This window comes from Callithrix jacchus, chromosome 15, assembly GCF_049354715.1.
Source record: "Callithrix jacchus isolate 240 chromosome 15, calJac240_pri, whole genome shotgun sequence".
NCBI classification, from domain to species: domain Eukaryota; kingdom Metazoa; phylum Chordata; class Mammalia; order Primates; family Cebidae; genus Callithrix; species Callithrix jacchus.
The window spans coordinates 77,441,368-77,463,891 of record NC_133516.1 but is presented as its reverse complement, the minus strand read 5'-3'; the positions used below and the strand labels follow the sequence as shown (position 1 = coordinate 77,463,891).

The 22,524-nt window shown below is 39.3% G+C and overlaps 1 protein-coding gene across 1 annotated transcript in view; it reads right to left on the bottom strand.

The window, feature by feature from the left end:
• Window positions 1-22,524, bottom strand: part of OSBPL11 (oxysterol binding protein like 11) — a 79,667-nt gene that overhangs the window by 23,202 nt on the left and 33,941 nt on the right. Inside the window, exons 6-9 of the mRNA XM_002758715.7 lie at window positions 17,284-17,485; window positions 13,992-14,137; window positions 8,169-8,309; window positions 216-711 (exon numbers count right to left, since the gene is read on the bottom strand). Coding sequence (XP_002758761.1) covers window positions 216-711; window positions 8,169-8,309; window positions 13,992-14,137; window positions 17,284-17,485 — 985 coding nt within the window. The remainder of the gene's footprint in view (window positions 1-215; window positions 712-8,168; window positions 8,310-13,991; window positions 14,138-17,283; window positions 17,486-22,524) is intronic.

Sequence of the window (22,524 nt, the reverse complement as noted above, 5' to 3'; positions counted from 1 at the left end):
TTTTAAACTTAGAGTTAATATTTATCTAGGGTTCCTAAATTTAAGATTGCAGTTGGATATTAAAAATTATAAAACAGGCACTTGACCTTCATGTGCCTGCTTGGGTTTCTTCCAAGCGAACTTTCCTGTCTTTACTGTTCTAAAGTCTTTTAAAATAAACTTTCATTCCTGCTCAGAGAAAAAAAATATATACATAAAATAATTTTTCTACTTACCTTCTCCAACCATTGTCACGCCTATGGACATGCCTAAGAACTTGCTCTTAGTCCAGACATGTGCATTTACACACATCTTCCTCTCTGTACATTCTGCATAAAATCCTGAGACTGGAGGATGATGAGAAACCTGTTCAGCAACAAATCTGACTGTGTAACAGTCTGATCCCACCTGGTTCAAAGACTCCTCTGATGAAGGAGCATGATTTGTGACTCCCTTGGTGGAAGAATTAAAAACACTGGATGCTACCTCGCTTTTTGGCATCTTCCAGGAACAGTGAAATGTTTCTCCAATGATAGGATTGTATGGTTTTTTAGCAATGGCTCCCTTACGGCCTTCATGAAATGAGGTAAGGTAGTACTCAACAAAGCGAATCATTCTTTCCTCAGCTGTGGCTCCATTAGTGATGGCTATAAATAGGTCTGGATGAGACATAAAGTCTGCATACATTTCCAGCAAGGAACGCTTCTCTAGGATAAACGTAGGAAGCACCACCTAAAACAACAACAATCAACAAAAGAAGGGAAATTTAATCCATGTGTAGCATATCTGTAGACAACTATACTCTCTCTCTGAAAACATTCCATACTAGATGGGTGTTAAAAATAAAGTCACAAAGAAAAAGTACTTAGTCACATTAAAAAAAATAAGCATTCTTGGCCAGGCACAGTGGCTCATTCCTATAATCCCAGCACTTTGGGAAGCCAAGTTGGGAGGACTGTATCAGCACAAGAGTTCGAGAACAGCTGGAGCAACAGAGTGGAACCCTGTCTTTACAACAGATACAAAAATTATGGTGCCTGGTACCTGTAGCCCCAGCTACTCAGGAGGCTGAGGCAGGAGGATCACTTGAGCCTGGGAGGTGAAGGCTATATTGAGCCATGACTACACCACTGCACTTGTACCTGAACAACAAAGTGAGACCCTATTTTCTTTCTTTCTTTCTTTTTTTTTTTTTTTTTAAAGAAAAGCATACTTATAAGAGGAAACGCAAACCTACCCAAGACTAAACATAAGTTCAAGGGGGTCAGAAGAAGCTTCAAAAGAAAACCCCTCAAACTTCTAGACTAGATAAAAGTAGCACGAGGAAAATGGTGTTAAAATTCAAAGTAAATATTAACCATGCCTTTTCTCCTTTCCTATGTCAAGATCAATTGTAGATGAATGATCAAGACATGAGAAGGTTCAATAAATCTTATTCCCTGAGAATAGACTAAAGAGATCATAGACCAAAGCAAAACCCGCAACATATAGTTAATCTCAAGCACAGGAGAACTATTGGAAAACCAGGTGAGTGTAAGAAAGATTAACTATTTTACTTAAAGCAGAGTTGGAGAGGCACTGAAAAATGGTTCAAAGCTTTGAGAAAGCAAAATCTGGCAATATTTTTCAAGAGCCCTAAGATGTTCTTACCCATTTAGCCTAGTACTTACTGTTCCAAGAATCTACCTTAGGAAATAAATAATTGAATGAAGGAAAAGCAACGTGAAAAATAATTAGAACAACCTGCATTTTAAACTATGGTTTTAGCTAACTGAAGATGGAAACTTGACTATTATAGTCATTTAAAAAGATGGTTTTGAAGATGATACAAATCATACAAAGACAGTGGATGTTGCAGGTTCAGCTGGTGAATTGAACACATGCATCTTAATTTCACTTTCTACCGAAATTCCATTGAAATATTAACTTCATATAAAGACAAACCCAGAGATACCAAGAAAGTAGACAAAATACAACAAAACTTTGAGAGTTCCTAACTAGTAAGCTGAATCTTAGGCAGTAGTTTACAATATGCACAGATTCGAAGAGGGTCAAGAACTGACAGCACTAGGTACCTCTGGATCTAGGGGTTCAGACAAATGCTAAAATAAAAATAACTGAGTAAAATCTGTATGCAAAGCAATTAGATGGCTAACTCATCCCCCCAACTCCACTCTAGTAATTTATTGTTAGTAAACCCTCTCTTGGACCTCAAAGTCTAGAGGTTTAGCCTCTGGATAGTTAAACGAGGTGGTCTATTCTCTAGACTGGAGAATAGCAAGGACTTCTAAGAGAGTGGATACCAAGTGGCAGATCACAAGGGCATTTAATAACTCCATATAAACTAAACGTTAGCTGTTAACGCCCTCTCTCATGCAGGCTGCTTCTCTTTTTTAACTCCTTTTGACTCACCAAGTATGAGATGAAAAAATTTTTCTTCTGGGAAGTTTGACTAAACTCAGAGGAAAAACCTAATGATACTGACACCAAGTTTCCCAACAAATGGCCCATCCAGACTATGAAACAATGAAAAACACAGCGGCCACCTAAGTGTTAAAGCTTAAAATCAGGTTTTAGTTTCTCTAAACTTAATTGCGAGCAGAAAAGAAATACTGATTTCTGACAAAACCTCTAACTAGAAATATAAAGAACAAAATAAACAGACTTGGAGGAAACAAATCTCAAAGGAGGGGAAAAAACAAAAATAAAAAATATTATCTTCAGCGAATTAAGATGATATTATACACATACAATAAGAATGCTTTTTTAAAAACTCAGAAAATTTAAAAATATAACAATAATTAAAAGTCAAAGGAAGGGTAAAGGATAAAAGGTGAGGAAATCTCCCCAAAACACAGCAGACAGACAAGGACAGAAAAACAAAAGTAGGAGAGAAAAATAAAAGACCAGACCAGGAAGTCCAATGGCCATATAAGGATTTCAGAGAAAACAAACAAACAAACAAAAAACGGAAGAAAGAAAATTCACTGTGTTGGTTAATACTGAGTGTCAACTTGATTGGACTGAAGGATGCAAAGTATTGTTCCTGGGTGTGTCTGTGAGGGTGTTGCCAAAGGAGATTAACATTGGAGTCAGTGGGCTGGTAAAGGCAGACCCACCCTCAATCTTGATGGCCACCATCTAATCAGCTGCTAGGATAAAAGCTGGCAGAGGAACATGGAAGGACTAGGCTGGCTTAGTCTCCTGGTCTCCATCTTTTCCTGTGCTGGATGTTTCCTGCCCTCAAACATCGGACTCCAAGTTCTTCAGCTTTTAGACCCTTGGATGTTCCACCACAGACTGAAGACTGTACTGCTGGCTTCCCTACTTTTGAGGTCTGGGGACTCAGACTGGCTTCCTTGCTCCTCATCTTGCAGATGGCTTATGATGGGACTCTACTTTGTGACTGTGTGAGTCAATACTCTTTACTAAACTCCATATATATATATATATATATATATATATATATATCTGCCCTATTAGTTCTGTCCCTCTAGAGAACCCTAATACAATCATCAAAGAAATAATTTAAGAAAATTTCAGAGAACTCAAAACATGAGTTGTCACACTGAAAAGGCCCACCAAGTGCCCAGATACAAAGGATAAAAGAAACATACATCAATGTCACAACACTAAGACATGACAAAGAGAAGATTCTAAACAATTTCAGAGAGAAAAACATACAAAACAAGTCACCAACAAAAGATCAGGAATCAGAATGACTTTAGTCTTTTTATTAGAATCCTGCAGCAAGGAGATAACATTATAAAAGAAAAGTATTTACAAATAGCAAATTCTTTTTTTTTTTTTTCAGACAGAGTCTTGCTCTGTCACCCAGGCTGGAGTGCAGTGGCACGATTTTGGCGGCTCACTGCAACCTCTGCCTCCCAGGTTCAAGTGATTCTTGTGCCTCAGCCTCCTGAGTAGCTGGGATTACAGGTGTGTGCCATCATGCCTGGCTAATTTTTGTTTTAGTAGATACGAGGTTTCTCCATGTTGGCCAGGCTGGTCTCAAACTCCTGGCCTCAAGTGATCCACCCACTTTGGCCTCCTAAAGTGCTGGGATTACATGTGTGAGCCACCGCGCCCAGCCACAAATAACATATTATATCTAAACCAGCAATCAAACATGAAGGCAACACAGACATTTCAGATGCACATTTTCACATTTGCTTCTCACAGACCTTTCTGAGAAATTAAAGGAGGATGTGCTCCAAAAAATGACAGGCAACCAAGAAAGAAGAAACAGATACAGTAAACAGATTTAGCCAAAGAGAAAGCTAAAGGAAATCCTGGTCCAGATTAGAATGATGTGACTCAAGAGAAAGACATACTGAAGACTGTCATCCACATGTTTCATGATGTCATTTTATCATCTTTTGAAACCTAAGGGTAGAATAGCCTAGTGAAACCGATCCCAAGTTTATCTGTATTTGGATTGTGTTGACTATCTGGGGGTGAATTTCTTATTCTCCTCTCCATGTTTTGCTGTCTGGATTGGCTGAAGATGCTCATTTCCCCGACAGATGCCTGCTGACTTCAATCTATTCCTGAGAGTTAGACGTAGGTCAGTTTGCTTTGAAACTGAAAATACTGAGCAGCTCACTCCCCCAGCCCACATTCCTGCTTGATGTCCTAAAGCTGGCTCACATCAAATGCTCTAGGATGTATATTTTACAGGGCACACAACTTTGCCTTCTAATTTCACCAGAAACGGCTGTTCTAAACTTTCTCAGTAACTTATAAAAAGCTAAAGCCAGAGACGCAAATGTTTAGCTTGTCTTTCTACGAATGGTAACACGGTCTTTTCCTTACACTAAGCTTGTGTTAGCTATTCATTTTTTCCTGATCATTATGAAGTACAAAAAAGTAGCAAAACTATAGCTAAAAGTAGAGGGATAATTAACACAAATGTCAAGTAAATTGTTTTATGGAGGACAAAGTAGAGGACTATAAATGAGAGGGAAACTCAGAGATTCCAAGTTCAGGCAATGTTCTATAGCTTAATGTCAGAGGAAGATACGTGGGTATTCATTTTATCTTTTTTCTTTGAATGTTTATATGTATTCTATTCGGTATTGTTTGTTTAACACATTTCACACGCACACACACACACACACACACACACATTAACTAAAAAAAGGAAATAAAACAAAATTGCATATAACTATGACAGCATGAAGACAGACTGGATAGGAATACCAAAAGTGAGAGCTGTGTTATGTTAGGGTAGTGAAACGACAATTTTCTAAAATTTTTTGTGCTTATACTAATTTCATAATATTAATTAAAAAGGAACAAAATGAGCAGTAGGGAAAATGTACATTACTTATTCACAACATGAAGGCTAGGACCATGGTTATCTTCTATGTTGCTGTCCCAAGACCTAGCACATTGTCTGGAATATAACAGGGGCCCAGTAAATAGTCGTTAAGTAAGTGTTAAGAGGTAGCTGTGACTGCAGTTTAGTCACCAGACTCTTCATTTATTTTTATTTATTTGTTTTTTGAGATTGAGTCTAGCTCTGTTGTCCAGGCTGCAGTGCAGTGGTGCAATCTCAGTTTACTGTAACCTCTGCCTTCCGGATTCAAGTAATTCTCCTGCCTCAACCTTCCAAGTAGCTGAGATTATAGGTATGTGCCACCATGCCTGGCTAATTATTTTGTTTGTTTTTAGTAGAGATGGGGTTTCACCATGTTGGCCAGGCTGGTTTCCAACTTCTGACTTCAAGTGATCTGCCCACCTCAGCCTCCCAAAGTGCTGGAATTACAAGCGTGAGCCACTGTGCCCAGCCACCAGGCTCTTTAATATTGCCTGAAAAGTATAATTCCATTAATGTGTAAATGTTCTTAATTTGCGGTTGGTTAATATTAACGTAATATATGTGTGATGTGTAACACATACAACATTTTTTTTTTTTGAGACAGGGTCTTGCTCCCTTGCCCAGGCTGGAGTGCAGTGGCACAATCTCGGCTCACTGCAACCTCCACCTCCCAGGTTCAAGCAATTCTTCCACCTCCAGCCATCCTAGTAGCTGGGATTACAGTTGTGCACCACCATGTCCAGCTAATTTTTGTATTTTTTAGTAGAGACAGGGATTCATCCCTGGGCTCATGTGATCCACCTGCCTTGGCCTCCTAAAGTACCGAGATTACAGACATAAGCTACCACACCCAGCCACATATAACTTTTTAATCAACAAGGTACAAATGTGGAGAAAGTATAGTATATGCAGTTATTCATGGCATGAGAGAACTTTTATCATGTGGATTGTTATCTATCATAGCACATTTTTTTCAAATGCACTTATGCCTCATAAACCTCAGTGCTGTTCTTGTGCCTTTAAATCCAAATCTACTCAGGGACTGCACACACCATACTAACGAATACCAAACAACTCTTCCAGAAGACTATTCATTTTTAACCAATTTCACAACTATGAGGTCTTTTCCAAACCATTAATATAAAAACATTTCTAGAACAGAAATGATTCCCAGTTGAAATACTGAAGCTAGCTACATGAAAACTTTATGGTTTCTTTGTTAATTCCTAAAATGTCTTCTTCTCATGCTTTCTATTTATATTTTCAGATAAAGAGTTCACTGGAGACAATGTTTTAAATCTACCTTCAATGGCATCAAAAAATCTCCTATTAATACCCACCTCCTAAAGCCAATTTTGAAATTCCATACTAATGCAAAATTGTTTCATCAGTGATTCAAAGTAAATAATCCTACAGTAATAAATATTTGATATATATAGGTTTTGAACCTGATTTGCTTTTTAAATTAATGTCATGGATTGTTATGACAAATTAAGGCACACTAGTTAAATAATAAACTGGCAACAGAGACAACTGGTCTAAAATTTAAAACTACAGATTAGTGCTTCTCAAACTTTAATGTATATATGAATCATCAGGGATGTTATTCAAATGCAGATTCTGGTCCTAAGTCTGGGACTGGGGCCTGAGATTCTGCATTCCTAACAACTTTCCAGGTGATGGTGATGCTACTGGTCTTCAGATGACATTTAAAGTAGTAAAGCTTTTGGCCAGGTATGTGCAAACTGTAGTCTTGGGGTAAAATCTGGCTGCCTATTTTAGTAAATGGAGTTTTGTTGGAATACAGCCATGCCCAATCCAGCATATTGTCTATGGCTGCTTGTATACTACAAAGGCAGAGTTAAGTAACTACAACAGTGACCTATGTCCAAATAGCTGCAAATATTTACTATCGGCCCTTTACAGAAAAAGTCTGCAGATTCCTTTTATAGATAATACCCCAAATATATGATCTGCATGTGGGAAGTAAGTGGAAGTGTCAATGCCTTCCATAGTTTTGTAAGATTACATAATTTTCTCTACATTTTCCAGTATAGTATACCAATAGATCCCTTTAATTTTTTCTGAAACTCAAAGATGATTGATTGGTATTACTTGCCAGACAACTTCCTGCTGCACAAAGAACCCAGAAAGCCCTGGTTTTTTTCTTTTCTTGTGATAGAGTCACCTAGACTGGAGGGCAGTGGCATGATCTCAGCTCACTGCAATTTCCACCTCCCAGGATCAAGCGATCCTCCCACCTCAGCCTCCTGAGTATCTGGGAATACAGGCTACCACACCTGGCTAATTTTTATATTTTTAGTAGAGTGGGGTTTCACCATGTTGGCCAGGCTGGTCCCAAACTCCTGACCTCAAGTGATCCACCTACCTCAGCCGCCTCTTGAGATGGGGTTTTGCCATGTTGGCCAGGCTAGTCTTGAACTCCTGACCTCAAGTGATCTGCCTGCCTCAGCCTCCTGAGATAGGGTTTCACCACATTGGCCAGATTGGTCTAGAACTTCTGACCTCAAGTGATCCACCTGCCTTTGCCTCCTGAGACAGGTTTTACCATGTTGGTCAGGTTGATCTTGAATATCTGACCTCAAGTGATTCACCTGCCTTGGCCTCCTGAGGAGAGGGGATCATTTGAGATCAGAGGTTAAAGACCAGCCTGATTGCAGGTGTGAGCCACTGTGCCTGGCCAAGAAAGCTATTTTTTATGAAAATAAGAAACGGTGGTCAGGAGACTAAAAAAAAAAAAAAAAAAAAAAAAAAATCATAAAAAATAAAAAGCCCTGACATGAACATGAACAATTACTGGCACAGTCCTTAACAATCTCCATAGCAAGCTTATGTCGTTACTTACTCTCGTTAAGTCCATGCCCAGTTTGAGCTGTGACAAGAGATGTAAAATGACACTACGTTGTTCTTCTACAGCTCCCAGGTCATCCTCTTTGTTGTCACATGTATCCTCTATCTCATCATCTGCATTTATTTCTTCAGGCTCCTTGACGGAAAACAAAGCAAAAGTCTAGTATTTGAACTACCTATTCATATGCATTGAGAACAAAAGTATAAATATCAGACTTGAAGATATTTACATTTGACCTAAGTGAATCTGAGTATGGGAAAAATCTTTCAGAAATATAACTATTTGTCCATGGAATAAATTTCCCTCAAAGACCCCCATTATTGCTGATATTGACCATATTGCAGTTTTGATATATATATATATATCACATATGAACTATTTTTCTTTTCTGGGAATAAAACAGAATTTTTCAAAAACTGTGAACAATGTCTCATCTGACTCTTAGGCCTTGTAGGCTTTAAGTATAAGACTGGAAACAGCACTACTGTAATTAAGGTCAAATGTTTTAAGACTTAAATATTTGCCATTTTTTGACTTAAAACGATAATATTAAAAGTGACATATATCACTTTATATATATACAGAAGGTAATTATATAAAGTGATAAATATGTTTGTGTGTGTGTGTGTGTGTGTGTGTGTGTGTGTGTGTGTATTTTTTTTTCCTTGAGATGGAGATCTCACTTTGTCATCCAGGCTGGAGTGCAGTGGCTTATCTTAGCTTACTGCATCCTCTGTCTCCCAGGCTCAAGTGAGCCTCCCAACTCAGCCTCCCAAGTAGCTGGGAGCACAGGCATGGGCCACCATGCCCAGGTAATTTTTTGTATTTTTGGTAGAGATGTGGTTTCACCATGTTTCCCAGGCTGGTCTCAAACCCCTGAGCTCAAGGGATCCACCCACCATGGCCTCTCAAAGTGCTAGGATTACAGGCATGAGGTGTCCAGCCTCTAACCTACATTTTGATATTTGCTCATGAATATATTTTTATATTTGCTCATTCTTGAAGTTCCTAGGAGGAAATCTTAGGGTTGAGGAGAATGCTTAAGTATAAGAATGAAAACCCTGTATTTGCTCATAGAGTCATAATGTCACAAAATTATCTGCACAGCTCTTCAATCAATCAATCGATCAATCAATCAATAAAACAGCTCTGTGGAAAACCTCAATATCTTCGTGTGGGAGGGCTTTGTATAGTATAACTTTTGGTATTCTATTACATTTTAAGTTACAAGGATTTTAAAGGTAATGATTTTGTTAATGTCTGTCTTTGATTTTTCCCTCCCACAATCAAATCCTATCATATGACAAGCCATCTGTTCTAGACAAAGAAAGCAAATCCTGGCTGGACACAGTGACTCACGCCTGTAATCCCAGCACTTTGGGAGGCCCAGGCAGGAGAAGTGCTTGAGTCCAGGAGTTCAAGATCAGCCTGGGCCACATGGCAAAACCCATTTCTACAAAAAGTACAAAAAATTAGCTGGTAGTGGTGGCACACACCTGTGGTCCCAGCTACGTGGAAGGGTGAGGTGGGAGGATTGCTGGAGCTTGGGAGGTGGAGGTTGGAGTGAGCCGAGATCGCATCACTGCACTCCAGTCTGGGCTACAGAGTGAGACCCTGTCTCAAAGAAAAAAAATCCTAATCAAGTATAAAATCAAGAACTTCATTTTCTCAAAACATGAAATATAAAATATAGTGACAGTGTTAAAAAAATAATGGGTTTCTGGGTATTCTTTTGCCTTTATCCTCTCTTTTTCACTCCTCCCTTATATCAATGAAATCTGTATCAGCTCACATTCTGATAAAGCAATTAATGATCTAGTTCATTTCCTTATATTAAGACCACTCAAACAACTAATGTTTACATTTACCAGAATTACTTCTGTTTTTATGACCTTGAGGAGAGATCTCAAAGGCTTTCTCAATTTCCGTTTTTAATGGCTAGTAAGAGTGTGAGAAGCTATTTCTGTTATGTAGCCTAAATCAGTTGTACAACATTGTTTAAGTTTACTTGTGAATGTTTATGGACACCAAATATATTATAGGAGATTAAATCAAATGTTGAGAAAAACCTTTCTAGGTCTTGATTAAACAATGTTCTCCATGCCAGGCATGGTGGCTCACATATGTAATCCCAACACCTTGGGAGGCCGAAGCAGGTGGATTACTTGAGCCCAAGAGTTTGACACCAGCGTGGGCAACATGGGGAAACCCTGTCTCTACCCCACTCCCCAAAAAAAGCTGGGCACGGTGGTGTACACCTGTATTGTTAGCTACTTGGGAGGCTGAGATGAAAGGATCACTTGAGCCTGGGAGACTGAGGCTGCAGTGAGCCATAATTGCACCATTACACTTCACTCTGGGTGACAGAGTAAGACCCTGTCTCAAACAAACTAAAAAGTTCTCCAATCCTCTAAAAAGGTACCATTACATCTGAGGTCAGAAGCTAGGTTATAAATAATGCAAATATAGCTTTAATGCTATAGTTTATTTTATGGTTTAGAATGATCTCCAATGAAAATAATATTACATTAAAGAAATAAAATTTAACCTGGTAGAAAAACTATTTAAAAAGACACAGCTTTTGTTTCTATAAAAAGTCATATCACGCGGGTGGATCACGAGGTCGAGAGATCGAGACCAACCTGGTCAACATGGTGAAACCCCGTCTCTACTAAAAATACAAAAAATGAGCTGGGCATGGTGGCGCGTGCCTGTAATCCCAGCTACTCAGGAGGCTGAGGCAGGAGAATTGCCTGAACCCAAAAGGCGGAGGTTGTGATGAGCCAAGATCGCGTCATTGCACTCCAGCCTGGGTAACAAGAGCAAAACTCCGTCTCAAAAAAAAAAAAAAAAAAAAGTCATATCACTTATTAGAATATAAAAAGAGAAATTAGGCCAGGCAAGGTAGCTCATACCTATGATTCTAGCAGTTTGGGAGGCTGAGGTGGCTGGATTGCCTAAGCTTAGGAGTTCAAGAAGTGCTTGGGCAACATGGTGAAACCCCAACTCTACAAAAAATATAAAAACCAGACAGGTGTGGTAGCTCTTGCCTTTAGTCCCAGCTACTTGGGTGGCTAAGGTGGGAGGATCGCTGGGCGGAGGATGCAGTAAGCCGAGATGACTCCACCGCACTCCAGCCTGAGCAACAGAATGAGACCCTGTCTCAAAAAAAAAAAAAAAAAAAAAAGAGAGAGAGAAAGAGAGACCCTGTCTCAAAAAAGAAAAAAAAAAGTATATGCATACTTAAGAGCTGATTCTAAATCTTGGTGTGAGTGAAAGAATTTGGAAGCTCTGCTTTCTTTTTGAAATATCTCTTCTTGGTCATTATGCCTTTCTTAAAGAAAAGCTTAAGGTAAAAATACATTACTAAAATTCAAATAAACACATCCAAATGTATAAAATCCCTATAAACTCAGAATGGTTAGCAAATACAGTGGCAAAAGCTGTTGAGTTTCTAGGAATTCACACTATTGGAGACTGCATGGGAAAGGGGAACCATGGTATTTTACAAAACTCATATAAACTCCATTTCTGTCTTTCTAATTTCTGACTTGAGGCAAGAAGAAACTACAGGCTTCATTCTCATCTTACTGAGATTTACTTTCTCCCTTAGCTGGCAGCAAAAAAGTCCACTGTTATAATACAGGTATCGAGCTTATATTAACACACATTTCAGAGAAGTCACCTGTGAAGCTTTTGGAAAATTCAGTTTGTTCTGGTGTGCTTGGATGGAGTCTAATTGTCTTTGGAAATTTTATTTTTTTAAATAGAGACAGGGTCTTGCCATGTTGCCAAGGCAGGTCTTGAACTCCTGGGCTGAAGCAATCTGCCCACCTCAGCCTCCCATAGTGCTGGGACTATAGGCGTGAGCCACTGCACCTGGCCCAAGAAATTAGAAAAGAAAAATCTTTATCTATGTGGTTATTTGTTTTCCATTTACAGTAGATGATATACTTGGTCAACTCATCGTTTCAAAAGATTTAGAAATACAGTGCCTTCTTCTTACCTCTGTGCCTTGTCTCTAACCTGACCCCAACATGCTTTGTGCTCTCATTTAGACGAATAAAGAGGTTAGTGTATCTGACCTTTAGTTTATCATTTTTCACTTACAAATTATATCTCTAGCTCTAATAGGGATCTCCAAAGCTTTGGTTCCGTTATCTTAATTGCTTTTTATTTTTTATTTTTGAGATGAAGTCTCACTCTGTCACCCAGGCTGGAATGCAGTGGTACAATCTCGGCTCACTGCTACCTCCAACTCCTGGGTTCAAGCAATCCTCCTGCCTCAGCCTCCAGCTGAGGACTACAGAGTAGCTGAGGACAACAGAGTAGCTGGGACTACAGGCGTCCACACCACATCCAGCTAATTTATTTTTAGTAGAGACGGGGTTTCACCATGTTGGCCAGGCTGGTCTTGAGCTCCTGACCAAGTGATCCACCCAGTTTGACCTCTCAAAGTGCTGGGATTACAGATGTAAGCCATCACACCCTTAATTGCTTTTTTTTTTTTGAAGCAGGGTCTTGCTCTATTGCCCAGGCTGCAGTGCAGTGGTGTGATCTTGGCTCACTGCAACCTCCACCTCCCACGTTCAAGCAAGTCTCCCGCCTCAGCCTCCCAAGTAGCTGGGATTACAGGCACACACTACCACACTTGGCTAATATATATATATATAACTGTATGTATGTTTTTTTTTTTTAATTTTTTTTTTGGGGGGGACAGAGTCTTGTTCTGTTGTCAGGCGCCAGGCTGGAGTGCAGTGGTGCAATCTCGGCTCACTGCAATCTCCGCCTCCTCGGTTCAAGCAATTCTCCTGCCTCAGCCTCCTGAGTAGCTGGGACTACAGGCACGTGCCACCACACCCAACTAATTTTTATGCTTTTTTTTTTTAGTAGAGACGGGGTTTCACCATGTTGGCCAGGATGGTCAAGATCTCTTGACCTTGTGATCTGCCCACCTTGGCCTCCCAAAGTGTTGGGATTACAGGCATGAGCTACCACACCCGGCTGATTTTTATATTTTTAAGAGATGAGGTTTCACCATGTTGGCCAGGCTGGCCTCAAATTCCTGACCTCAAGTGATCCACCCGCCTTGGCCTCCCAAAGTGCTGGGATTACAGGCTTAAGCCTTATAATCACATATCCTCCTCTCATGTAAAATCCACATGTTTATAGTTACACTAATCCTTTTCTCTCAACTGACAACATAGGAAAATGCTTATCAAATAAAAATAGCTCAAAATAATAGATGTGAACACAAAAGGCAAAAAAAAAATCAGTATGATTTGTTACAGTGATAGATTATGAATAGAAAAAAACACTCTTCAGCTTCTAAGAAATGTGGAATGAATAATAGTTTGTAAAAATATAAACCCTAAGATTATGTACTATTTTAAGTAGGGTAATACTTGAAACAACTGGCTTGGTAAAATGCTAATCACAAAAAAGACAACTTTTAAGATTAGAAACTTAATAACAAACAATGTTAAGATAATGGGTTAAGAAATGTAAGAGATAAACACTGTACAAATCTCATTAGATAAGTTGTTTTCCAGAAAAACATAAATTTCAATTTTTAAAATACATTTTTATCAAGTAAAAGTAAACTAAAAGTTAAAAGAGCACATAATTTCACCTGGAAAATACCACAAGTTTAATATAAGAGATCTTTTCAACAACAGTGCAGTTTAAAATGTTTTAGAATCATCAAGAATATTGCTCAGGTGTTGACATGCATGCCCTGATAATGAAAAGAAAACTGACCCTTTTTCAGCAATACCTAATTTTTCACATCAAAATCATTTTTTTATATTACCTTACCCTTGCTAATAGTCCAGATTCTGCAACAGACTGCTCCTCTGGGACTGCCACCGGCTTACTCTGCTCAGTTGCAAAGGGCTGATCAGCTCCATTTTTATAGTTGTTTGATAAAGATATCTTTGGTTCTAACCACTCGATTGTCGTTCCTGATGAAGTAAGAGAAAACTTTTGCTGAAACTTGCTCATAATCTAGAAAGTTCAGCAGAAGTGGATTTTATTTGACAATTTTGTTTCAAGCCTACAAGACTAAAAGCAATTCAACCTGTTAAGAGACCCTGCAAGACAGCCACTTATATTTCATTAGCATGAGCACCATGATTGGGTATTTTAAAACAGAGCAACTTGAAACTTGATATCGGATACTATTTAAAAGAAATCAACCCCTGAATAGGACTGAATTCACTTCTTGGACAAGTCTGCAAATCACGAAGTATATTACCAACCTAACAGTTGATTTGCTGTCCTTGTCCTTCTACCAATTAAAAAGTATGCAATTAGCCTTAGGGAGTCACCGCTACAGGAGGAATCTGGAATTGTGAAATAGTAAAATAAGTTTTAATTTGGGATTGAGCTTTACTCTCTGCAACAATTTTCTAACCAATCAAAACAATCCCCTGCATCTAATTTAAGAATTGCAAATACATGTCCTTTTTTGAAATCATTTTTTAAAAGCCTCATATAACTTAAACTGAAAGACTCTTCTACTGAATAAATAATAACTGACCCAATGAAGACAGTGGTTGCATTTGGAGACCTGTCATCTTCTCGATTAATGATTCAAATGTCTCTTGTTACCCTCAACTAGTTTAACAAAGTGGATTCTATGCCTAATCAATAATGAAAAATGTTCCATTTGATTTCAGAGGCTGATCTAGGTTTCACAGAAGCTTGGTTATAGAGTACTATATAATAAGGGATGCTCAGACTACTGCTGCAGAAACACAGGAATAGGAAATGTAGTGCCTTTTTTTTTGAGACACAGTCTCACTCTATTGCTGAGACTGTAGTGCAGTGGCATGATCTCAGCTCACTGCAACCTCTGCCTCCCGGGATCAAGCAAGTCTCCTGCCTCAGCCTCCCGGGTTGCTGGGACTACAGGTGCTTGCCACCACGCCCAGCTAATTTTTGTATTTTTAGTACAGATGAAGTTTCACCATGTTGGCCAGGCTGGTCTTGAACTCCTGACCTCAGGTGACCTGCCAGCCTTGGCCTCTCAAAGTGCTGGGATTATAGGAGTGAGCCACTATGAAATTTAGTATTTAATTAATCAAGTATTTATTGAGCATCTAATGTCTACGCTGTGTTACTTGACGTACTTTTAAAAAATTAAGTAAGGCTGGCCAACCCAGAGAGACTCCATCTCTGTAAAAAATAAAAAGAATAAGGCATGGTGGCATGTATCTGTAGTCCTAGCTACCTGGGGGGCAAAAGCAAGAGAACAGCATGAGCCTGGGTGGTTGAGGCTGCAGTGATCCATGATGGTACTAGGCTAGGCGACAAAGTGAGAAAAAATAAAAAATATATTGTCTTAAAAATAAACAAATAATTAAGTAGTATAAACTGGAAACAAACTATGTTTCATTTGACCGAGAATTATGATTACCAACATTAGAATTAACCCAAATTTCATAGCTAAGCATAACTCATCCAATGTTCAACACAGGGAAATAGTTAAGTAAACCAAAGAACATTTATCTCCTCAAAGGAATATAAATTCAGCCAATAAAAATTTTATCAATAGCATATGATTGGAAAATATTTTTGATATAAAGTGAAAAAAGATATAAACATATATTTTCTAATAACAACAGGGCAAAAGAAACAAAAACTAGGAAGAAAAAAGAGAAAACCTGGGAAGAAGAGTATACTAATATATAAACAGTGATGGTTTCTGGCTGATGGGACAATGCAGGTTTTTTGTTTCTTGACTCTACAATATTTTCTACAATAAGTATGTTGCTTTATAAGAGGAGAAAATTTATATTGAACTACTTACAAATCAAGCCACAAATCCACATTCACAACTCACAATTTAGGCTCTTTTATCTCTTTGGAATGCCTCTACCTCTACCTCTTTCCTCTACCTCTCACTCCTAAACTCATCAGTCTATGCAGCTTCTAAGTGGCTTTCTCAGACCTCTATCTATCAGAATATTCTCCCAGTGTGTTCCTTTTGGTAGTAGCACCCTACACATTATTTTTATACTTACTTTATAAACCTATGCATATTTACATGTTTCTTCCCTAAGCAGACTATGAATTCTTTAAGAAAAAACTACGTAACTGATTGGGCTCTCTCAATAGTGCCCTGACCTACATCTACACTTGCCATTAAAAACAGTTTGTTGGCAAGAATTGTTGAATTTAGGCACACAAGAGGATGAGGTCCATCCTATATCCATCTGACTAAGGGAAACTGTCTCTTGAGCAGAGACTCTACCTTTCTAAAGTATCTTTCTTTTATGAGTAAGGTGAATTAGTTAAATAAGAGAACAATGAGATATAAGATATTAAGTTTCTACCATCACTGGCATTGTTAATTTACTGCTCACACAATGTGATGAGCATCTTATTTATAGAAAGACTTATTTATACATTTTTGTAGTCTGCTGCAGTTACATTTCCCTAGCACAATTAATTTCAACAAATAAGTGTTCTCAAATAGTGGACATGCATATACTTTTTTTTTTTTTTTTTTAAAGTGAGTTCTCATTCTGTCACCCAGGCTGGAGAGCAGTGGTGGGATCATACCTTACTGCAGCCTTGGACTCCTGGGTTCTAGGGATCCTCCCGCCTCAGCCTCCCAAGTAGCTGAGATTACAGGTATGAGCCACTACACCCAGCTATACATTATTTTTCAGACTGCAGGGACTGATAGACTTTTACATACATGAAAATAATGATGAAAAGTGGACTAAGCCAAAACTCAAAAAATAATGCCAAAATTTCTACTTTGGTCAACTGGATGAACAGATGGATAGCAATGCCACCAATTTTAACAGTAATATAGGAGATGCACATTTTGAGTTCAGTTTTTGACATGCTGAGCTTGAGGTCTCTTCAGGAATGATCAATGATATTAGACATTAGTCCTAAAATCATTTTAGATTCATAAAAGGGCACAATCAAGAAGAATTTGTATAATATCAGCACGATAATTAAAAACCAACAGGCTCTGGTTTTCTTTTCCTTTTTTTAAATTAAGATTTTCTGAAATTAGAATGACAACAAATGCAGTCCTTTCCATGTGTTGGCCCTCAATGTGAAGCCCTACCTTTAATCGACAACTTACCTGAAGGCAATGAGCCCTTCTGATGTGATGCGTGCTGTAACTGGAGAATATGAAAGCAGTCATTTAAGCAGTTCATAGTTGCCATGGAAGTAGCTTTGAGCATTAAGAGATCCTGGTCCAAGGAACTAAGATGGCCAGAAGTAGGAAGGCATTCAATTCCTCTAATTAAGTCTCTTTGTTGTCCTTCAGCATGAGACATCATCTAAGGAGAAAACAGTTCTGTGGGTCCTACTCATGATTTCTGTATAATATGTACACATACAGTTGCCATTTTAATTACCAGAGTCAACTTCTGAGCCATTTTTAAAGATGTATTAGGCCAGGAATGGTGTCTCATACCTGTAATCCCAGCATTTTGAGAGGCTGAGGTGGGAAGATAACTTCAGCCCAGAAGTTCAAGACCAGCCTAGACAATGCAGCAAGAACCCATCTCTAAACAAAATTTTAAAAAATTAGCCAGGCATGGTAGTACACGTCTATAGTCCCAGCTACTTGGGAGGCTGAAGTGGGAGGATCACTTGAACCCTGGAGGTTGAGGCTGCAGTGAGCCATGATCACGCCACTGAACTGCAACCTGGGCGAAAGAGTAAAAACCTGTCTCAAAAACAAAAACATTGTAGGCTTTTAAAGTTTGTTTGGCTATTTTCATTTAATGAACATTTAATGGTGCTTATCAATTGAGCACCATTGCTCAACTGATAAGGCAGCTCCAAGAAAATAAAAAATAAAAATAAAACAATGCAAGGTGTTGATTAGAGAAAAGAAAAAAAAAAAAGGCAGCTGTAGTTTTTCTTTGAAAGCAACAAAATTTAAAATACCTGGCACTTTTTATTAAGAGTATTAAGCCATATTAAATTTATACATGTTATTAAAAAGAAAGATTCCAGAAGATCCTTAAGAGCAGAATCAAATACTTCATTCCAAAGTTAAATTAAGTTCTAGTCTGGGCTCTCAACCAGTTACTTCTTATACCTTTGGTCAGACTCAATTTGAATCTACAATGAGTGCATAATGGCTTACCTGCTTCCTCTTTCCTAACCAAACTTTCTGGTCCTGCTATGCTGATTTTAGACCAAGTACTGGATGCAAGCTTTTCAGTTTAAAATTTTTAATACACTCTGCTTTTATTAGGAGCCTTGTCCAGTTTTCCTAACATAACCAATGGAGTAACAGTGATTGATGAGCAAGCCAAGTTTTTAGAGGAAAACTGAATTTATAATGTTTAATGACTTTCATGTAAGCACAAGGTTTTCCAATTGATCATCCTTTAGATACTAGTTTAAAATTACATATAAACTCTATATAGTGAACAGACTCTTTTAGGTTTCAGAGGCTCTGTTCCAGGTGACTTTTTTTTTCTTTTTTTTGAGACAGGGTCTCATTGTTGCCCAGGCTGGAATGCAGTGGTGCAATCATGGTTCACTGCAGCCTTGACCTCCCAGGCTCTGGTGATCCTCAAACGTCAGTCTCTCAGATAACTGGAACTACAGGTGTGTGCCACCATGCCTGGCTAATTTTTTATATATTTTTTTTTTAGTAGAAACAGGGTTTTACCATGATGCCCAACCTGGCTAATTTTTTGTATTTTTTTTTTTTTTTTAGTAGAAACAGGGTTTTACCATGATGCCCAACCTGGTCTCCAACTCCTAGGCTCAAGAGATCCACCCACCGTGGCCTCCTGAAGTACTGGGATTACAGGTGTGAGCCACTGCACCCAGCCCAGGTGATTTTTAATAGAGCTCATCAGGGGGTGAGTGAAAGAGGTGTGCAAAATGATCCTACTAAGCAAATCAGTGTGTCATATATGGAATAGTCCCTGAAAACATGTTAAGGGTCAAACATTCACCCTTTCCAGAAAAAAAGGTTTTATAAGAGAACAAACTATATGTAGGTATGACAGTTTTATTAATATATACACACTTAAACATGCATATACAGTGTGCTTTGTGTGTGTGTAAATGTTTTTGTAAACAAATTTAGGAACCAACTCCCACTAATCCAAATTATGAATAGGTAGAACCACTCTAATACAGTGTGGCAATATCTCCTAGACACAAGTAAACATCACTTATGATCCAACAATTACACTCTTAGCTACCTAACCAAGAGATATACATGCATATGTTCAGCAACTCATGTCCATCAACACCAGAATGGATAAAAATATTATGTCGTAAGCATACAGTGAATATTACACATCAATGAAAAGAAACAGTTACACTGAACATCCTAAGTAAATCTCAAACACACAATGTGAACTGAAAAGCAGCCATACCCCAAGGAGTACATACTACATAATTCCAGTTTTAGAACTATCAAAGGCTGGGCACAGTGGCTCACACCTATAATCCCAGCACTTTGGGAGGCCGAGGCAGGTGGATCATGAAGTCAGGAGATCAAGACCATCCTGGCCAACATGGTGAAACCCAGTCTCTACTAAAAATAACAAAAATTAGCCAAGCATGGTGGTGCATGCCTATAATTTCAGCTACTTGGGAGGCTGAGGCAGGAGAATCATTTGAACCAGGGAGTCAGAGGTTGCAGTGAGCCGAGATCGTGCCACTGCATTCCAGCCTGGCAACAGAGACTCTGTCTCAAAAAAAAAAAGAAAAAGAAAAAGTATCAAAAATAGGCAAAATAAATCTATGGTGTTAGAAGTCAGGATAGTGAGGAAAGGTGTTGTGATGAAGAAGCATAGAAATGACCTCTAGGGTGCTCACAACATTGAACTTCTTGATCCAGGAGGTGGTTATGTAGAAATTATAAGAGGTACACTTCTGATTTGTGTTATAAGCCAATAAAAGTTTAACAAAGGAAAAAAATCTTAAGACATTCACAGCATAATCAGAAGTCACAATACAAAAACACTTGAAAGAGAAAATAGTATGCTTCCTTGTGTAAAAGGCCCAAATCAGCCACCTGCTAGTATTGGTGTTAGAAGTGGTCTAAGAAAATAATGTTCTTGGCTAGAAAAAATAAAATTTAAAATATAATTGTATCTTTGGAGGCCGAGGTCACTTGAGTTCAAGACCATCCTGGGAACACAGCAAGACCTCATCTCTAAAGAAAAAAACAAAACCCAACCCACAAAAAAAAAAAAATGTAAAAATAAACTGGGTGTGGTGGCATGTGCCTGTAATCCCAGCTACTTGGAAGGCTGAGGTGGGAGGACTGCTTGAGCTCAAGAGTTCAAGGCTGCAATGAGCTATGCACTCCAGCCTGGCAACAATGAGACACTGTCTCTCAAAAAAAGTACACATATGATATGGTTTGCCTGCATCCCCACCAAAATCTCATCTTGAATTTTCATGTGTTGTGAGAGAGACCCAGTGGGAGGTTACTGAATCATGGGGGCAGGTCTTTCCCATGCTGTTTTCATGATCGCAAATAAGTCTCAGGAGATCTGATGGTTTTATAAAGAGGAGTTCCCCTGCACAAGTTCTATCTCTTTGCCTGCTGCCATCCATGTAAGATGTGACTTGCTCCTCCTTACTTTCTGCCATGATTGTGAGGCCTCCCCAGCAATGTGGACCTGTAACTCCATCAAACTTCTTTTTCGGTATAAATTACCCAGTCTCAGGTATGTCTTTATCAGAAGCATGAGTATGAACTAATACAGTAAATTGGACTGAGAGTGGGGAGCTGCTGAAAAGATACCTGAAAATGTGGAAGTGACTTTGGAACTGGGTAACAGGCAGAGGTTGGGGCAGTTTGGAGGGCTCAGAAGAAGACAGGAAAATGCAGGAAATTTTGGAACTCCATAGAGACTTGTTGAATGACTTTGCCCAAAATGCTGACAGCAACATGGACAATAAAGTCCCGGCTGAGGTGATCTCATATGGAAATAGGAACTTGTTGGGAACTGGAGTCACCTTTGACTCTTGTTATGTTTTAGCAAAGAAACTGGTGGCATTTCTTTAAACTTGAGAGAGATGATTTAGAGTATCCGGTGGAAGAAATTTCTAAGCAGCAAAGCATTCAAGAGGTAACCTGGGTGTTGTTAAAGGCATTCAGTTTCATAAGGGAAGCAGAGCATAAACGTTCAGAAAATTTGCAGCCTGATGATGCAATAGAAAAGAAAATCCTATTTTCTGAACAGAAATTCAAGCTGCCTGCAGAAATTTGCATAAGTAATGAGGAGCCGAATGCTAATCCCCAAGACCATGGGGAAAATGTCTCCAGAGCATGTCAGAGGTCTTCAATGGCAACCCCTCTCATCACAGGCCCAGAGATCTAGGAGGAAAAAGTGGTTTCATGGGCCGGGCCCAGGGTCCCCATGCTGTGTGCAGCTTATAGACTTGGTGCCCTCTGTCCCAGCTGCTCCAGTCATGGCTGAAAGGGGCCAACGTAGAGCTTGGCTGTGGCTTCAGAGGCTTCAGGTGCCTCAGGCCTCGGCAGCTTCTACGTGGTGTTGAGGCTGCTAGTGCAAAGAAGTCAAGAATTGGGGTTTGGGAAGCTCCACCTAGATTTCAGAGGATGCCCAGGCAGAGGTTTGCTGTAGGGGTGGGGCTATTATGGAGAACCTCTGCTAGGGCAGTGCAGAAGGGAAATGTGGGTGGGGTCAGAGTCCCCACACAGAGTCCCTACTGGGGCACAACCTGGAGCTGTGAGAAGAGGGCCACCATTCTCCAGACCTCAGAATAGTAGATCCACTGACAGCTTGCACCATGCGCCTGGAAAAAACATAGACACCTAGTACCAGCCCATGAAAGCAGCCAGGAGGGAGGATGTATCCTGCAAAGCCACAGGAGCAGAGCTGCCCAAGACCATGGGAACCAACCTCTTGCATCAGTGTGACCTGGATGTAAGTCATGGAGTCAAAGGGGATCATTTGGGGGCTTTAAGATTTGACTGCCGTACTAGATGTTGGACTTGCATGGGGCCTGTAGCTCCTTCATTTTGGCCAATTTCTCCTATTTGGAATGGCTGTATTTATCCAATGCCTGAACACCCACTGTAACTAGGAAGTAACTAACTTGCTTTTGATTTTACAGGCTTATAGGCAGAAGGGACTTGCTTTGTCTTAGATGAGTCTTTGGACTGTGAACTTCTGCGTTAAAACTGAAATAAGTTAAGACTTTGGGAGACTGTTGGGAAGGCATGATTGGCTTTGAAATGTAAGGACATGAGATTTGGGAGGAGCCGGGGTGGAATGATATGGTTTGGCTGTGTCCCCACCCAAATCTCATCTTGAATTCCCACATGTTGTAGGAGGGACCCACTGGGAGGTAACTGAATCAT